The sequence below is a fragment of the Notolabrus celidotus genome, chromosome 21 (genome assembly GCF_009762535.1).
Source record: "Notolabrus celidotus isolate fNotCel1 chromosome 21, fNotCel1.pri, whole genome shotgun sequence".
NCBI classification, from domain to species: domain Eukaryota; kingdom Metazoa; phylum Chordata; class Actinopteri; order Labriformes; family Labridae; genus Notolabrus; species Notolabrus celidotus.
The window spans coordinates 20673904-20692022 of NC_048292.1; the positions used below are offsets into that span (position 1 = coordinate 20673904).

Below are 18119 nucleotides of genomic sequence, written 5' to 3' on the forward strand. Positions count from 1 at the left end.
AGAAGCAATATGGCTGCTGCTGCCGATTGTCTTCAAAACAGCTCTTCCGAAACAGATGGGTGACATCACGGATACTACGTCCATATTTTTTACAGTCTATGATTGGCACACACTGTACGGGGGGTGAATTTTTTCACGCAACAATTTCAAAGATATTAAGATTACAACTTTTCCATGACGAGAGGCACAGCTGACTTGATTGACAGGCGGGAACACTGTAGCTGTTGGCTAGGAGGCTCAAAGTCTGCCTTTTTACGTCACACTCGCTCGACAGCAGTTATGCTGAGTTCAGCATTTCCAATATGGCTGCCTCCTTCGATTGGCTTCAAAACAGATTGATGACGTCACGGATGGTACGTCCATTATTTATACAGTCTATGGATGGGACAAAAAAAATTGAAATATCTCTATAGGCCTTGGAACAAGTACTCTTATAATTTAAGGCCCAAAATGTTGTCATATGTTGTGTCTAAGCTGTAGCAACGCCTCCCTCCACCACTACCTGGATGTGAAGGAGCACGGGTGATGATGTCATCTGGTAGCACAGCATGGTTTGTCAGTATGTTGATCTAGTGTATGGAGATAAAGTTGTATGTAGGCTGTGTCTGGTTAAACTGACATATAACCCCTCCACCAGAGACATGAGGAACCAGCACAGGCATGAGGACGCTAACCTGCTGCTAGAGCTAGCTCTGCTAGTGGTAGACTCACTCTGCAAACCGCTTTTAGCGACAGACTTCAGCTGTTTTTGAAACCCCCACTACACTAACAGTATGTATTGATTTGGCCTAAATCCTATGTGTAGTATGAGAACAAGAGCAGAATCTGCAGTAAGCCAAAACTGGATGTCGTGCTGATTATTGAAAAATGCTAACGTTCCACTTCTTCTTTTTTTCCATGTATGAAGGGGGCACTCAGTTTTTAGGTGCTGTAATAAATATTAAATTCCATATAAACCAGGTCTTAACTCCTTAAATCATAAGTGATGCTAAAGAAGCAGATTCTCCATCAGCTTGGTAGTTTACTTCCACTTTCCGAAACCGGAATTCTGGCAACGCCTGACCCAGCATCCTGCAGACCAGATCCAACAGAACAGTCAGACTACAGACTATATTCAAATGTAGCGTACAGTATAGGTTTCGTGGTGCTAACTCTGCTAGTGGTAGCCACACTCGGCAAACAAGCCATTAAAAATGTGAATTTGTGTAAGGCTAATGATTTAGTTTTAATGTGTGGTCACAATAGAAACATGGTAAGAGTTGGTTCCTCTGTTTAGTGGTAGAGAAGTGTTCAAGTTTCAGGTGTTTGGCTTAATGTCACAGTCGAAGAGAGACATCCAACATACCTCCTCTCCAAACGTTTGCACATTACTGACATGCTGCCATGATAAGAAAGTTCTGCTTTTCAGCTTTTAAAGACAGCTCTTGTCTTTGCAGCGTTTGAGGGTAAAATGCTCACGGACTTTAGAGATGTTACGACACGATGGTGATGCCTCCTATCCCGTTTGTGTTGCCGTTGAGTTAACCAGCAGCAGGACAAGGCACTGCTAGCAGTGAGCATTGACAGCATCTGTCTCGATCTTTATGTTGGTGTTTCTGTGACACAGCTTGGCGTGTGTGTTTAAATTTTACAGCCATGAGCTGTGGAATTACGTTTGTAGTAGTGTGAGATTCAGAAACGGAGAAAATCGCCGCGACTGTCACTAATGTTTTCTTCTTCTTCTGTCACTTAACGCGGTTAGCAAACAGCTTTGAGACGCTCTATAGCCACCCTCTGGTGGGAATACTGTATTACAACCAGGCACCGCTTAAAACAATGCTAAATTGTACTTTTAAAATGAGAAAATATTCAAAATAACTTCGATTTTTACAAAGTGAAAAAATATTTAAATATTCGAAAATCGTTGCCCATCACTACTATGTTTCCTTTAACCAGTCTCTGTTTTGCATGAGCAACACTCAGCAGAGATAGTAAGACTACAAGATGTCTAACAGCCTGAAAACACGTAGGATGACGTCATTTGTCTTGCGTTATTGAGATTTGTGGAATCAAATTTGGGGAAAATACTCCAAAATGCACTGATTCTGCAAATGTGCTTTCCAAGAACTTCGAGCAATTTCATAAATATTCACGTTAATCCATGAACAGAATAAAATCCTGCGACACAGTGATGGAAAACATGCTAGGTTTTCAGTGTTTTAATTATAGCTAGATAGGTAGGTGAACTTGGGTCTTCCTCTTCAATCTGTCGGTCCTGGTTTTGGTTCAGAATTGGTCGTCATTTGTAAATATGGTAGCTCCAGCCTTGCGTCTCAACCTATACTTTCAGCCTCATTTGCCCTCCACACAGACCGATTAGTATGCAACCAATCGAAAGTGGTCCGCCTATAACATTCAAAACCAAAACGCTTCTGACACCCAGCGTTGTCTCTTGCTTACAGACTCTGCATTCATATGCAGATATCTGTTTATACAGATTAAGAATGCACAAACATGGCAGAGAGAATCAACCAGACCTCCGATGCAAGCTCTCAGCACTCGACATGCACCAACACAAAGGCTGCAATCTGAAATGTCCTGAGAAGACTTGTGCAGCAGCGTGTGGCCAGTCGTGACAGTCAGTCTGCATAACGTATCACGCACTGAGACAGTCTGCAGAGAACCAGCTCACAGTTTTCAGAGCTTATTTGCTGAACAGCACATGACAAGAACCATCAAAGACCAAAAGCAAGGCAGCAAAAACGGATTAAGCACACATTCGGCACACACGCAAACACAAACACCAACACTCACAGGGACAGGCGTCCAATTAGGAGAGGAAGAGCGAGCTCTCTGTCAGGGAGTGATAAATGAGCTGAAATTACATGGTAGACATGTGACGCAACACGAAGACTCTGGAGGAAACGATCTGAGTTCAATGTGATGAGTTTTTTCTTTTTTACACCCTTTACTGAAATATTTTCCCTCCCCAGGATCAAAGATGAAAAGGCCTGAGGAGGAACACCAGGGAGGCTGATGACGATGATGATGAAGGAGGGACTACAGTCTTTCACTGTTTCAGTCAATCCCACAGTCTGTGAAGGATAACACGCGAGGAAGGAGGCTGAATGTCCAAGAGCCGATGCATCAGTCTCTCTGAGTGGGCTCTGCATGACCTCTGACCTTTGTTGGAGCTCTAACCCTCCAAGGATCACAGAGAAGGGAAGGATTTGACCGTTTGATTCAAGAGCAACCTCCTCTCCATTCTGTCATCTCCACTTCATTTTACTCTGGGATATGAAACAGCTTATAAACACGGCGTGATAAACGGAGCGTCAGGCAACACAGGTTCTTAAGGAGACAGGAGTGAAGGACGTACGACACCTGAAAAGTGGAGAGCAGCGTAGAGAGAGGGATTGTTCTGACACTGGCATCACTTTCAGGCGGGGATGAGACTGGAGGCAATGGTCCAAGCACAACAGACAATGAATAGACAGAGCTGTGCATGAATGAAAGCATTGATCTTAGAGCACCGCACTGATGTTACAAACCACATGCCCCCCAACGAGGGGTGGGCGCGTGTTGGTTTCTGTGTTTCACACACAGACTTTTCCATTCGTCTGAGTGGAGACAGTTTTCCCAAGACCACAGCTCACTGAGGTCTGTCATCATACGATAACGTCAACATGCTCTCAGGAAGAATCCTGCAAACAAATATCGGATTATCTTGACTCTTCAACATTTATTGTCCAGTGGGAATATGGCGGCTTGGTTATGGATGCTCCAACAAGTTCCTCATAGCCACTGTGGCTGCTGCTGAGCTGGAGCGGACACTACTGGGAGGGAGTGGTGAGTCTAAGCCTTGTATCCCACCTACACTCACTTTTCTTAAAGTCCAACAGCTCAACTCAACTTTAATTATATAGCACCTTTCATACATTCAAGCATGCAGCAAAAAGAGCTTCACCAAAGAACAAAGAGACAGAAAACAACAGGAACAGGTAAAATGATACAAGGATAAACATTATAGATGAAAGTGATAAGAAATAATTAAAAACAAAATCATTTCAATAAAATAAATCAGATAAATCCCAGAAAAGTATAAATAAAAATTAATAAAATCAATAAAATAAAATAAAATCAAGAAATTAAACAGAAACGTAAAATAAGAATTAAATGTATCAAATCAGATAAATACCAGAAAAGTAAAATAAAAATCAAATCAACAAATAAGACAAAATCAGATAAATATCAGAATAGTAAAATAAAATTAAAATAAAATCATTACAATAAAATAAAATAATTAATCAGATGAATACCAGAAAAATATAATAAAATAAATTCAAGCAATAAAATACATAAAAAAAAAAAAGAAAGCAAAAAAATTAAATAAAATGAAAAACAGAATGTATAATAAAATAAGAAAATGTCCAAATAATGCTAAAATAATAGTAATAATGGTAATAATTCTGATTAGGGTTAAAAATGTAAGTCTTAATTTTTTATGTCAAGAGGCAGAGAATTCCACAGTTTTTGTTGCATAAATACAAAAAGCTCTCTGCCTGGCACTTGTGAGGGACACATGAGGAACATGTAAAAGTGAAGCAACACTGCAGGGGAGTCCTTAACCACGTACTCAAGTATTCTTGGTTTCTGTAGGCTTTGAAAGCAAAAACCCAGAACTCTAAAACAGATCAAATACAGGACAGTTTCTCCTAACCTGTAATCCTGGAAGGTTTTTACTAACAAACATGAACTCCTGTCCCTGTAATTTTTGTTAAATGTTTCAGTATACTGCAAACAAACTAGCTCCCACAACATGAATCTGCAACTTCTATCTACAAGAGAGAGAAGTTTAAATCACATCTGTAAACCTGGTTGGCTGCACATTAATGCACAACATAAAGAGAGTAGTAACTTGCACGTGTGTACAGTATGACTAATCATTCAAGCCTGTCCTGTCGTTTATTGTTTAACGTTATTTACCCTACACTTTGAACAGCACATGCACAGCTATCTATCAGGTTCATTATTGAATTTTGTCAGGGGAAGACAAACTCAGTCACAAGTCTTCCTACATAGTCAGGCTCCTGTATTTTTATTTTTTCCAGTCAACACAAATTACAACCATGTCAAATACACAAATCACTTTTCCAAGAGATTTCACCAATGTGCTTTTTCAAACGAGTTCAGAGAAAACGTGGCGGAGCAGCATTAAGATTTTATCCAAGATGAAGTGACCATGGAACACTTCTAATTTAGATCCTCTGGAGTTTGACTCGATCTGCAAACAAAAGTCCAATTCATGCGTTCTTAAAGTCTTTTAAAAAAGATTGATCATTAGCATAAGGTTGCTAATTTATCACTGTTAAATTACGCTAAAAGTATCTCTTGCAAAACATATTTCTTGCTGGAAATCAAGGGAATGATGAAGTGCATGCTAAGCAGCTCTTTGAAACATGATTTAGGGCCTGGGTCCACTGACAGCCTTTTTTGTAGCAACACCCACAACCTCAATTTCAGAACACTTCTCACCAGCTCTTACAGTTGCTATTTTACGAAGGATGCCTTGAAACACTTTGGCTCTTCTCAAGATTATTTAAAATGACCGTACATGTTTAATATTTGTTTTAATTCACTGATATCCTGATGTGATCATGGAAAACTTCTGATTTAGAAACTCAGGAGTTTGATTTGATCTGCAAACAGTCTGTTTCATGCGTTCTGAAAGTCTTTTCAAAAACATACAATCATTAGCATAAGGGCGCTAATTTATCACTTTTAAATTGCACTTTAATTATCTCTTACAAAACATATTTCTTGCTTAATATATTTCCTGCTGGAAATCAAGGTTAATACACAGATGTAATTTGGCACAAGGAGCACATTAAGCAGTTCTTTGAAAGATGATTTAGGGCCTGTGTCCACTGACAGCTTTTTGTAGCAACATCTACGACTTCAATTTAAGAACACTTCTCACCATCTCTTACTGTTGCTATTTTGCGAAGGATGCCTCGCAACACTTTCACTTCTCTCAAGATAGTTTAATATTTGCTTTCAGTCACTGACTTCATGAGGAGATCATGGAAAACTTCTGATTTAAAACCTCAGGAGTTTGACTCGATATGCAAACAAAAGTCTGTTTCATGCATTGAGAAAGTCTCTCTGAATCAAACTCAAGGTATCTCTTGCAAAACATATGCCTTGCTAGAAATTAAGGGTAAAATATGCATCTTATTTTGTACAGAGTACGGTAAGCAGTTCTTTGAGAGATGATTTAGGGCCTGTGTCCACTAAAATGACCATGTATGTTTAATATCTACTTTGATTCACTGACATCGTGGTGAAGAATTAGCAGCAGCACTACACTAGAACTTATACCCTCGAAAAATCGAGTCTTGTTAGTTTCTCATCTGCCATTGTTGTTGACAAAGCTAAAAATCCGAAGCCCCGCCCCTTTTTTTCATTTTGACTGGACAGTGAGAGAGGAGTGACACTGAGGAGAGTGCTGGTGTTCCAACAGCTGACACTGAGGGCACTTTCACGCTCAGGACGCTGAAAAGTGTGTTGGTTTTGTATAGAATAAAGTAGCTGCCAGTGCAAAATAAACACAGTGGCACAGGCCCTAATTAAGTCTTTCTTATTATTTATTTAGCTTGGATTTCAAATAATAAATCAATAAAGATTTTAGGAAATAAGCACTGATACTTTAAAGTATATTACATTGTTTTGACCTAGGCTCCATTTTTCTTAACCTTTATGAAGCTGCCATGCAACAATAATTGGGCCTGGTATGGCCTTACTAAACTTTCTTATTTTTGTTACTATATCAGGCTCTTACTTACAAAAATACACCTATATTTTGCGGAAGGAAACAATAATTTCCCCTAGCTGGAAACAGGAGTTGCTAGTCTTTCTTAAATATTGGATCCAAACTAAATATTTCATACCCCAGAGTCACAACAGAACCCCAAAAGTAAAACTAAAAGAAGCAGAGGTCAAGTGGTAAGCTATATTTTCCCACGCTGAAATATCTAGCTCTTATTACTTTGATGGTGGCAAAAACAAGAAATTTTAGTGGATGTATTTTGATCGAATGCATGTGACTATAACTCCAAAACAATCTATAGCTAATGCTACATTTACACACCCAAAGAGGGCCAGAAAGAGGGAGGTATTTGCAGTATTTTCAGTCGCACATCACTCTCATAACCCTCTTTTTACCATAAACCTCTAAAAAGAATTAAACCCCTTCCTGTTTTTCCAAACATCTCTAAAAAGCGATCTGTGAGAATTGAAAATACCTTTAAGATTTATCTAAGACCTTTCTTGTGTGTGTGTGTCAACTGCTCTCCAGGCCTCTTCCTCTCATCAGGATAATGCACACATCCCTCGTGCTGATCTCTGCAGCCACCATGAGCAACATGACGGTGCTTGACACAGCAGACCCCTATGATCTGGATATGACCTCCTCCGAGGCCGTCTACCCAATCAGCTTCCAGGTACAACCTCACAGACACACCCCAGTCAGCTTTTTCTATCACATCAATGTGACGAGGCAGCGTGATGTTTTCTTGCAAGTATAGGTCAATGCACAGATAATCTCAGGAGTATGATGTTTCTATGAAGTGGTCACTTCAATGGGTCTGAATTTTGGATATTAGAATACACTGTAATTTGTGTCCAATGTGCACAAACTAGTCAGTCAATAAAGTTTTATTTAACAGCGTAAAACATAACAGAATATATGTTTGGACCCTTTACAAGAACAGCATGACTATATAGACCCACCCAACCTTAATCCACCATCCAATCCAAGTAATAGTCCCTGTGCAGAGGCAGAAACCTCATGCAATACCAGACTGCCACAACTGGACGAGCCAAAAAGGTGCGATACCCTAAATACCGCCATGTTCTCTGTCTCTGTTTGTAGGTTTCTCTGACGGGCTTCCTGCTTTTGGAGATCGTGTTGGGCTTGAGCTCCAACCTCACTGTGCTCGTTCTCTACTGCATGAAGCAAAACCTCATCAGCTCCGTCTCCAACATCATCACCATGAACCTGCATGTGGTGGATGTTCTGGTGAGTTTACCGTAGCGCCAAGAAGAGGTTTCTGTTTCTCTAAAAGCATCGTGCATTTCAGGGAATCCGCCGTCATTTGGCAAAGACTGGACGTGCCACTCTGGATAAAACAAAATGTTCCATTTGTTTAAAGTTTAAGGCCAAAGCATGTACCTTCGTGCCAGACATCAGAGGTAAAGGATACTGAAACAGGAACAGGAGCTGCCCCTGAACCTTGATGATTTGAATCATCAGTCAAATCAGATCTCATCAGTCGAATGAATCACTGCGCTCAGATGCTCTCAGCTCCACAAAGTTAAATCAGGCGATGGTGCAACCTCCGCTACAGCAGTCTCCTATTTCTATTACAATCTTGGTTTTACTTTTGTAGCCGTGACCATCACTTCCTTGACTTAAGATTACCTTACACTTTCTGCAAAATGTCAGTGACCAACTAATTTGTAATTTCAGAAAAAGCTTCATAAAGCTTTTTTCCTTGAACAGACAAAATGAAATCATCTTACATCAATCCAATCTATTTCCACTGATAAACATTTATCTTTTAAGTCTTTATTCAATGCAACAGAGGTGTTAGGTGATAGGTTTTTACTCTAGTCAATGTGTTAACTTCCACTGGATCCGCTCTGTTGCATTCAGGCTGCGTCTCTGACCCGGCAGGTCGGAGACCTCCGGATCAGATACACAAGACTTCTATTTTTGCCGGATGCCGGAGCACGACCCCTATAAGTCCTAGTCACGATGCTCTGATGTAACCAGCGCCTGTTGAGTGTATTCCTGTTTTTATCCCAGGATGACGTGGATTCAGGAAGATTTAACACACCAATCCACAGAAATTTTAAGGACAAGAGTAGTGCAGTGGAGTGTCTTCAGAAGGGATGTTTTAAAGCTTCCTTTGGCAGCTTTGACATCCAGGCGGTGACTGAAATCATGCATAAGTGAAGGAATTCACAACTTAGCACCATTTTTTCCTCTATATGTTGTTTTCTGTATCAGGAGTCAGCCCTAAAAACCAATCAACCAAACAATGTCTAGTTGCCTTGAAACCATACTCAGTGCTGTCTGAATATGACCTGACTCTCTGTCTCGTTTCCAGGTGTGTGTATGCTGCATCCCGATGACAGCCGTGGTGGTCCTACTTCCTCTGGAGGCGGAGACAGCCATGACCAGCTGTTTCCACGAAGCCTGCGTCTCCTTTGCAAGCGTAGCTACTGCTGCTACCGTCCTTGCCATCACCGTGGACCGCTACGACATCTCAGTGCGTCCGGCAAACCGCGTGTTGACGATGGGAAGAGCGGTGGCTTTGCTGGGATCCATCTGGGCTCTGTCTGTTTTCAGTTTCCTGGTTCCCTTCATGGAAGTGGGTTTCTTCATCGGCCCTGGCTCGGATCTCGTAAACCAGACAACGATCACTGTGGCTCATACAAATGAGTATTACACTGAGCTGGGTTTGTACTATCACCTGTTAGCACAGATCCCGATATTCTTCTTCACAGCTGTGGTGATGCTGGTGACTTACTACAAGATCCTGCAGGCTCTGAATATCCGCATCGGAACGCGTTTTCAGCACAACTTGCCCAAAAAGAAGCAAAAGAGCAAAAACACTATCTCTTTGAGCACTGCAACGCAAGCAGAGTCCACGGACGCTTCACAGAGCAGCACAGGGGTCCGTGCCGGTGCGAGCGCGCCTTTAGGCATGCGGGCATCAGTGTCAGTGATCATCGCGCTAAGACGAGCGGTGAAGCGTCACCGAGAGAGACGGGAGAGGCAGAAACGAGTCTTCAGGATGTCTCTCCTCATCATCTCCACCTTCCTGCTTTGCTGGACTCCAATTACTGTTCTCAACACCATCATCCTCAGCAACGGGCCCAGCGATTTAACCGTCCGTCTCCGCCTGGGCTTCCTGGTGATGGCCTACGGAACCACTATTTTCCACCCGCTGCTCTACGCCTTCACACGGCAGAAGTTTCAGAAGGTTCTGAAAAGCAAAATGAAGAAGAGGGTGGTCTCTGTGGTGGAGGCCGACCCCACGCCGAACAACGTGGTCATCCACAACTCGTGGATTGATCCAAGGAGGAACAAGAAAGTCACCTTCGAGGACACAGAAGCCAGACAGAAGTGTCTGTGCTCGCAGGACGCAGAGTGATGGGATTAACTCGACTGTAAATACGACGAACATGTACAGCAAACGGGGATAACATTAACGGAGTACGGCTGTAGAAAAGTTGTTTGAGAGTTCTTTATGCAAATGAAGGGCTGGAAAGTATCTGAAAAACAGAGGATTGTGGGTGATATAATCTGAGTGTAAACAAGCTAAACCCTTTAAAGACTTGAGTTCATGGATCCTGGGCAGCTTACTAAATGACTACTAAAGACATGACTTTAAAAACGAGGACGAGATCGTGGAGTCGCCTCCTTTAAACACAACACGACAAAGGGAAACTACCAGCAGCTGATTTTTGTTCCATATTTGCAGTTTTTCTTTTTGTTCTCAGTGCAAGAAATGTCTCAAACAAAGAGGGTTATTTATTACTAATTATTGTGAGATGTCGTAGAGTGCTATCACGAACAATTCAGTCCTAATGAATTATTTAAGGGCCACACTGTTGTTCTCTAGTTAAGATGAAACAAACCTCTCTGTACAGTGAAAGGACACCTTGATATTGTTTGTCACATTTTGTAATAAACAACGAAAAGCACAAAATGTGCAGCAACAGGCTTCTCTGTTTGGAACTGATTACAGGGACAAAACACTTCAGATGTGGGTGAAATATTTGCATAAGATCCTCTGCCTCTGTATGTCCGTACGGAGACGCAGCTGTGTTCAAACTGACGTCACTGTTTAGACAACTTCTGTGCTGGAAAATGATGATATCATAAAAGTATGAAGGGGTAAAATGTGGAGATCACAGTTGAACGAAAGAAACACGTCACTTAAAACCCTAAAAGTAAAAAAGGAAGAATAAAAAACATTCAGTGCAAACCAACACACGTGAACATTCAGCGTAACTCAGCTCCCCTGAGATCAACCGGTGACATTTCAGCAGCAGCCCTCGGGTCACACACGATGATAAGGAGGAAGAAAGAGGAAGGAGGGAATGTGTGGTTGATTGTGGTTCAGGATTTTTTTACCTATATTTATTTTGGAGGGGGAAACATCTTTGTCTTTGTTCCACTTCTATTTGGTTATGTCAAAGCTAATGTCGCCTCCCTTCAAACACTGCTCCAGTCTGTCGTCATCAATCAAGGTTGAGCTAGCTTACATTGAGCGATGAAGCTGGTTATGCTAAAGGGGGCGGAGCTAACTTCCTAGTACAACAGATAGCTGGAATCAAGTGACAGAAAAAGGTTTTCACAATTTAGCAGATAATCCTCCTCACTCTCTGTCCGCACAGCGAGCTCCTGTTTATTCCTGATCCCATAAAAACAGGTAAGGTGCATTCCGACCAAGAGTTCCGGGGTCTTTTAGCCCCCAGAACTACTTTACCCTGAACTAAAAGGTTTCTGAGCCCCCATTGTTTCTGCGTTTCGACCGCGGGTTGAAGTCCCGGGTGGATTAAGCAAATCAGGCCAGTGACATATGTATTTGAAAAGAAAGTAAATGTACTACACCACCAGACCAGTAGAGGGCAGTAAAACAAAGACGAATGCCATTCATCACAGATGACACCATAGAAGCAGACGGACAGGCAGGTATCATTATGAGCAACACAACAGTTAGCCTGTTAGCATGAAGAGACTCAGCTGGCGTTGTTTTAGATGGTGCTATATTTCATCACAGATGGATTCACTGAATCAACACGTGAGAGGAGATAAGCGCGAGTACAAAGATGTTTCAACACGACTTTAAAATCCTTTTTAACTCAAAAAGCCATGGCAGAGATCGGCCGGTGTTTTGGTTTAAACAGCGACCCTGTTAACTGCAGACTTTCAGCTGGATGCATCCCTCATAAACGTCTTTAGACGATCATTAAATATCTGATGAGGATATTTTGAAATCTTAATAAAAACTAAACTAGTTTGCATTCCCAGGAACTCCCTCTGTGTTTCAACAGCTGTGTAAACTCCACAAACACTGACACGTTCAGCTGAAGGTCTCCAGTTTACAGGATCACTTTTAAAACTGTAGCACCGGGAGAGACGCATCCACGGTGGGCTGAGAGAAGACTACTGTTACAAGCTGGTTAATCAAGAGAATCAAAGCTTATTCTTTTGAAAAGTACACACACATAAAAAAAAGATAGAACAAATAAAAACAAATGAAAGAAAGAGAAATCAAGTGAATCACAGATGTGTGTGATGTTATTGTGGACGGCGAGCAGAATAAAAACACTGCAGTTAATCTAGCAATCAGTCATGTTCAGCATTGCAGGCCCTGCCCCCCGAAAGTCCTGGGACCTTTGAAAAGTACTACCCCCCAAACAGGAGCTTTTCAGGGGGAGATTATCTACCTGAACTAAATTTAGACCCTGGGTCCTAGGGTCGGAACGCACGTAGTTCCGGGGTAAAGTTCCTCCGGTCGAAAAAAACACCTTTGCAGATTAATTTAATTGTAATCACTGGGTCACGTCACCATGCATGTTTTGTACACCATCCCTCATCCATACCATCTCTGCTGAGATTTGCTCATGCAAAACAGCAACCAGGAAGTGACATGCAAACAAAACATGGAAAGATTGCCGCCAATGCAATGCCACGTCCTAAAACGAAGCGGAGCGTTTCATCCTCAAGTTTTTCCTCATATTGTGTCAGCACATTAAGTAACACTTTGAGTCCATCAACAACAACATCTGCTGCACGGAGCAATACCTAAGCATGAATGATGCAGCCCCAGACCAGAAGTACATTCAATAAGTGGGCTTAATTCCTGCAGTTTAGTCGTACAGAGGCTGCACTGTGTGTCGACAACCTCAGGCTACTGAAGTTAAAGCACTCTTTAGATGACCCTCTTTTAACCCCATCAAGTGATTCCAGAGCCCTGAAAAAAAGCACCCACAAAAGGCCAGAGCCCACTTGATAAATTACTGGAATTGTTGGACAACAACGGCCCGGGCACAAAAGACCCGAGAGCGACACTGCATCACCTTTAAGAGCCTGTTGTGCCGGTGAACGCCGAGGACACCGAGCCAATTCAAAAGCTATCTGCAGCCAGTGGAATTTGTGCGAGCCTGTGTGTGTTTATGTGTGCATGTCGTGTGTGGTATGAGAAGTGGTCGCACGCTAACAGGCACAGGTTTCTAAAAACACTTGTCCTTGTGAACCCGCTCTGTCACGCTCTGTGCCTTTGATAACTAAGGGCCGTATGAGAGATAGATAACTGGTGGCAGCGGCATGCAATGCATCAATATCACTTTTCCTCTGCTGACACCAGAAGGTCACACAAGCCTCCCGAACCTCTCCAACCACAGTCGGGCCATAACTCTGAGAGTCTGTGATGGGGCGCAGAGAGAAAAGGGAACCTGGGGTCGAACTGAGCGTCACTGTGATCCTGCTCTGATAGAGGCTAAACCGCTGCAAAGTCCTCAACGTACGTCCCATAAAAGATCTCGTTTTTGTCCCTGACCCTGGTCTGAAGAGAAGCCCCTCACTGCAGCGTGCAACTCAGGACCGAGCTCACTCACATTGGGTTTAAAGAGAAAAAAGCAGCTGCCTTTATTTTATTTTCATTTTTTATTTTTTGTCTGTTTCCTTTCTTACTTTTTCAATCTACTCTTCTCTCCTTCTCCCTCTCTCTCCCCTCTCAATGCTGCACTTGACGATGAGTAAAAGTTCTTTAAGGTCCTAATAAAAAAAAATACATTTATGTGTTGACATTTCTTTCCTCATGGTACTGAACTAAATGTTAGTGCACCGTTTCACCTCTACAAAGAGTGATTTAAGTTTCTTCTCACTTTGGAGTGCCATATTTTACAAAGGTGGTTTATTTTGCAGTTTAAAAGTTCAGATTGTGACTCTACATATCCGACAACAATACAGGAAGACTTCCAACAGAGAAGGTACTTTTTGTTTTCTGCTTAAATGTTCGTTACAGGGTTCAGATGTATCTGCTGATACATTTCTATGACTTCCACGTCTTTGAGGCCCATTTTCATGATGATACATTTTCTGAAACATCTGTGTATGCACGATTTTTACAGAATTTGCTCAATCATAAACACATTTCTAAATCTTTTCAAAGCCTGGAACATGCTTTTTGTCAAATTCCATGACTAACACATATGCGTCTTCCCTCAATTTCCTGATCAACCCATTAACTCAAAATTGGACTCATTCCTTGAACCTGTTCTTGTTTTGGAAGGATTAATGTCACATATCTATAACTAGCTACAGTCTTTACTGCTAGTCTCCTTAAACTCCATCAAAGCCCTTTGGGAGGATGCTCTTAATAAAGTTCACAAATCATCAATCTGTGCCAAACACAGACTGATTCAGTGCAAATACACCGCTCCCACTTCACAAAGGTTAAACTATCAAGAATCTACAAAGATATTGATTGACCCAATTTGCGACAGGTGTCATCAGGCTCCGGCCAGCCATGGTCATATGTTCTGGTCTTGCTCCGCTTTAGATTCCTACTGGGAGAATATTTTTTACGTGCTGTCGAAAGTACACCTTCACCTTCATGGCCTTCGTCACTCTTTTGACCAGATGCTGAATATTGCTTAAATGGAAATCCCCCACACCTCCTTCCCATATGTTGTGGAGGAAGGACATTCTTCACTTTGTGAAGCTGGAGAGAATCAGACACTTAGTGAGAGGCTCCCTGAGGGAATTTCACAGGATGTGGGACTCCTTCTTCAAGTATCTGCAGGAGCTGGACTTCTCTGAGATCCCTGATTAGGTGATTTCCTATTTTGGCAATTTTCAAAAGTGATGTTGAGGGCGGCAGACTGACCAATAACAATTTATTTATTTATTTTTCAATTATTTTTATTTTTAATTTAACTTATTTAATTTTTAATTGTATTTATTTAATTTAATTTGTTCATTTTTCATTTTATTTATTTTATTTTATTTGTGTATTTATTTATTTACTTATTTATTTATTTACTTATTTATTTTGCTATTTATTTATACATATATTAATTTTGTATACACTTGTGTGTCACTCTGTCTGTGTGCTGTCTTGGTTTTGTGTTGCCCGTATTTAACAAAATGTCAATAAACATATGAGAAAAAAAAGTTCCAGACTTTTCCAGGTTTTTCCAGGCAGTACAAACCCTGTTTTTATATGCAGAAACAGCTGCTGCATAACTCTCCCCAATGACACCAGACTCTACAGTACACTACAGGAGCTGCAGAGGAGTAGTTCAGTAATATTAATACTGGTGTTTGAGATCTGAAGCTTCTCAGATGGTTCCTGAATTTAAAGAGGATATAAAGAAGGGAACACCGGGGTGAGGACGCTGGAGGTCTAGCTGCAGAGCTTGGTCTCACTTCAAGAGTAAAGTTCAGGTCATCTGATTTAGCGATAGATGAATAAAAGACATAAACAATAAATGATGTGAAAGCATGTAAGAGTCGTGCAGCTCGCTTCTGCTGTTCAAAATATTCCTAAATTGGCAAAGTGCTGTAATGATCTTTTTGTGTGTTTATGTTCTCGTCCTGTTGAGGTTCTGGATAGTGTTGAATCTGTCGAGCGTCCCCCCCCAGAGCAGGATGCCGTGAACCCTGCAGCTGACACGGCTCTGATTTAAGGGTCAACAGCCCTTTCAATCGTCCCAGCTGAAGCCGCTGTAAGATATCTTCTTCCTGAGATCGCACAAAGCCAAACATATCAACACTGCAGACTCGAGAGCAGTCTGCCAATTCTCTAGTACGTTTATCGTAGCCAAACATTCAGCCCCCCCGCGTCTGATTCTGCAACAAATAATCATCAGGTGACAGGAGCGCGGGGATTTCCAACATCAGCTCCAGAGAGGAAGGGAACGCTTGCTTGTTGCCAGGTTTCCTTTGACAACCAAGGAGAGCAATTGCTAACCAGTCTTTGGCCAGTGGCACTTTTTTAAACATATAAAAATAGGGACCCTGATGATGAGAGCACAAACTTTTGAAATTGAACCTTTTGCATTGTTCATCAAAGTGACAGATCAGCATCAGCTCAGATGCTCTGCCCTCCTTTCTGGTATGCTGTATGATGACGAGGTGTGGGCCAAAACATCAATAAGCTAATATATGCATGCTCTTACCGAGTTCGTTGAGGCTCTGAGCAGCCTTGGTGATCTCCCTGCTGCCCCCCTGCAGCTGCCCCTGGAGCCTCTTGCTGAGGTACAAGATCCGGATGATCCTCCGCAGCAGGTCACAGGCCACCTATTAGGAACACAACTCATAAATACTGATGCATGCTCAGGTGAGACTGTGAAGCCAAGTCTGGGGAACAACTGAGAACAGGTTTACCCCCCTCCTCAGGGTCAGGGAGCAGTTTGGAGTGACTCCTAGGGCCACAGGCAACAATTTATATAAAACAACTTCAAAACAAGAAACAAAAACTCAATAAACAGAACTGATTTATGTTCCTTTGGACACAGGAATGATCGTATGATGGAGGATGCTTCAGCTCTGGTCTGAGGGGGGTGGCAGTCCTGCACTTATTAATGATGCAAAAGAAAAAGGATTGTAGTGATAATTATAGATATTAATCTTATTTATTTATTTTAATTTTCATTGAGTTTCTTAATTTAATTTTTTTCTTTCACCATTTTTATTATTATGATTATAATTATTATTATTGCAATTAATATTGTTGTTGTATTATTATTATCGTATTTTATCATCAGTATTGTTAGTAGTAGTATTACAGTTATTATGATAATATTACTATTTTATTATTATTATAATTATCATCAATATTATGATTTGTAGTATTGTTAATATTATTATCATTATTTTATTACTATTTCATTATGATCATTCTTATTTGTATTAATATTATTGTTATTCATATTATTAAAGGTATTCATATTTTCTCATATTTGTATTATTGTCAATAATATCATAATTTTATTGTCATAATTATAATTTATTATTTTTTGTGTTATTTATAATATTATTATTTCACTATTATAATTATTTGTATTATTATTGCTATTATTATCATCATCATTCTTTCTACCCTTCTACTCTCACTTCCCTCCCATCCATACTTCCTTCAACCTCCACTGCCAGAGCACCCTTCAGAAATTTCTCTGCCTCACATCCACAATCACACACACACACACACACACACACACACACACACACACACACACACACACACACACACACACACACACACACACACACACACACACACACACACACACACACACACACACATTTGTACACATTGTACCTCCAACTTTTTGGAATATTCGGAATTATGAAACTGTGCCAGTCACCATTGTAGTTGTCTTTCTGTGTTTGTCTTTTGTTATGCAAATACATTTTAACAGGAAAAAAAGAAATCAGCTTTACAAACAGAAATTGTGAAGAAATGAAGAAAGTTATTGTTTTAAAGTAAAATAAAAATGTGGTTTGTGCAGAAAAGTCTCATCCTCTAAATATCTTCATCGCTGCTGTGCACAAACTTTGCTTTTCTATGAGAATAAATTAAATCTACTTCAAACCTGTGCTCAGTCAGAGTGTTATTAGTGTTGTTATGTTTTTAGGGTTGCATTTTATGCATGCTTAAATCTACAAACATGGTGAAAGCGTATGAAGAAATCTCTGCGTCATGAGGCTTCAGAGTCACTGCAAGCATTTTGAGACTTTGCAAGTATTCCGCATTAAGTGACTTTCATAATGGTTTTAAATGATGAAAGTATGAATTATGAAAAGGTCTGGAGCTCTGCAGAGGACAGTCCACTGTAAGGTTTAGTGTAAAGCATGTTATTTTTGACACTGAAGCCCCAGAAGTTACGTGTTTCATCCAGCTACAAGCTCACAGAGAGTGTTTCATGCTGGGCGGACTGCCAGCGTTTAGAGGAAAGTCTGGGGCCTTTGAAATAACAGACATCATGTGGGAAGAGAATATATCCTTTAAAAAAGAAGTAAGGCTTACTCTGTGATTTCATCATCATGTGAA

General features: G+C 41.0%; 2 protein-coding genes across 2 annotated transcripts in view; one reads left to right on the plus strand and one right to left on the minus strand.

Moving 5' to 3' along the window:
• cog5 (component of oligomeric golgi complex 5) overlaps window positions 1-18119 on the minus strand; it is a 64089-nt gene that overhangs the window by 32416 nt on the left and 13554 nt on the right. The window contains exon 6 of the mRNA XM_034673462.1: window positions 16246-16366. Within this exon, the coding sequence (XP_034529353.1) occupies window positions 16246-16366 (121 nt within the window). The remainder of the gene's footprint in view (window positions 1-16245; window positions 16367-18119) is intronic.
• Window positions 3233-10760, plus strand: LOC117804968 (G-protein coupled receptor 22-like). The gene is made up of 4 exons (XM_034673463.1): window positions 3233-3828; window positions 7337-7481; window positions 7913-8059; window positions 9153-10760. The coding sequence occupies exons 2-4, from the start codon at window positions 7359-7361 to the stop codon at window positions 10200-10202; spliced, it is 1320 nt and encodes a 439-aa protein (XP_034529354.1). The 5' UTR covers window positions 3233-3828; window positions 7337-7358; the 3' UTR covers window positions 10203-10760.

What these genes read in the sequence shown, in the direction of transcription:
- LOC117804968 (XM_034673463.1), top strand. Translation starts at nt 7,359, where the DNA reads ATGCACACATCCCTCGTGCTGATCTCTGCAGCCACCATGAGCAACATG. An exon ending in TCTACCCAATCAGCTTCCAG is followed by an intron (nt 7,482 to 7,912) that starts GTACAACCTCAC and finishes CTCTGTTTGTAG; the next exon opens with GTTTCTCTGACGGGCTTCCT. An exon ending in TGCATGTGGTGGATGTTCTG is followed by an intron (nt 8,060 to 9,152) that starts GTGAGTTTACCG and finishes TCTCGTTTCCAG; the next exon opens with GTGTGTGTATGCTGCATCCC.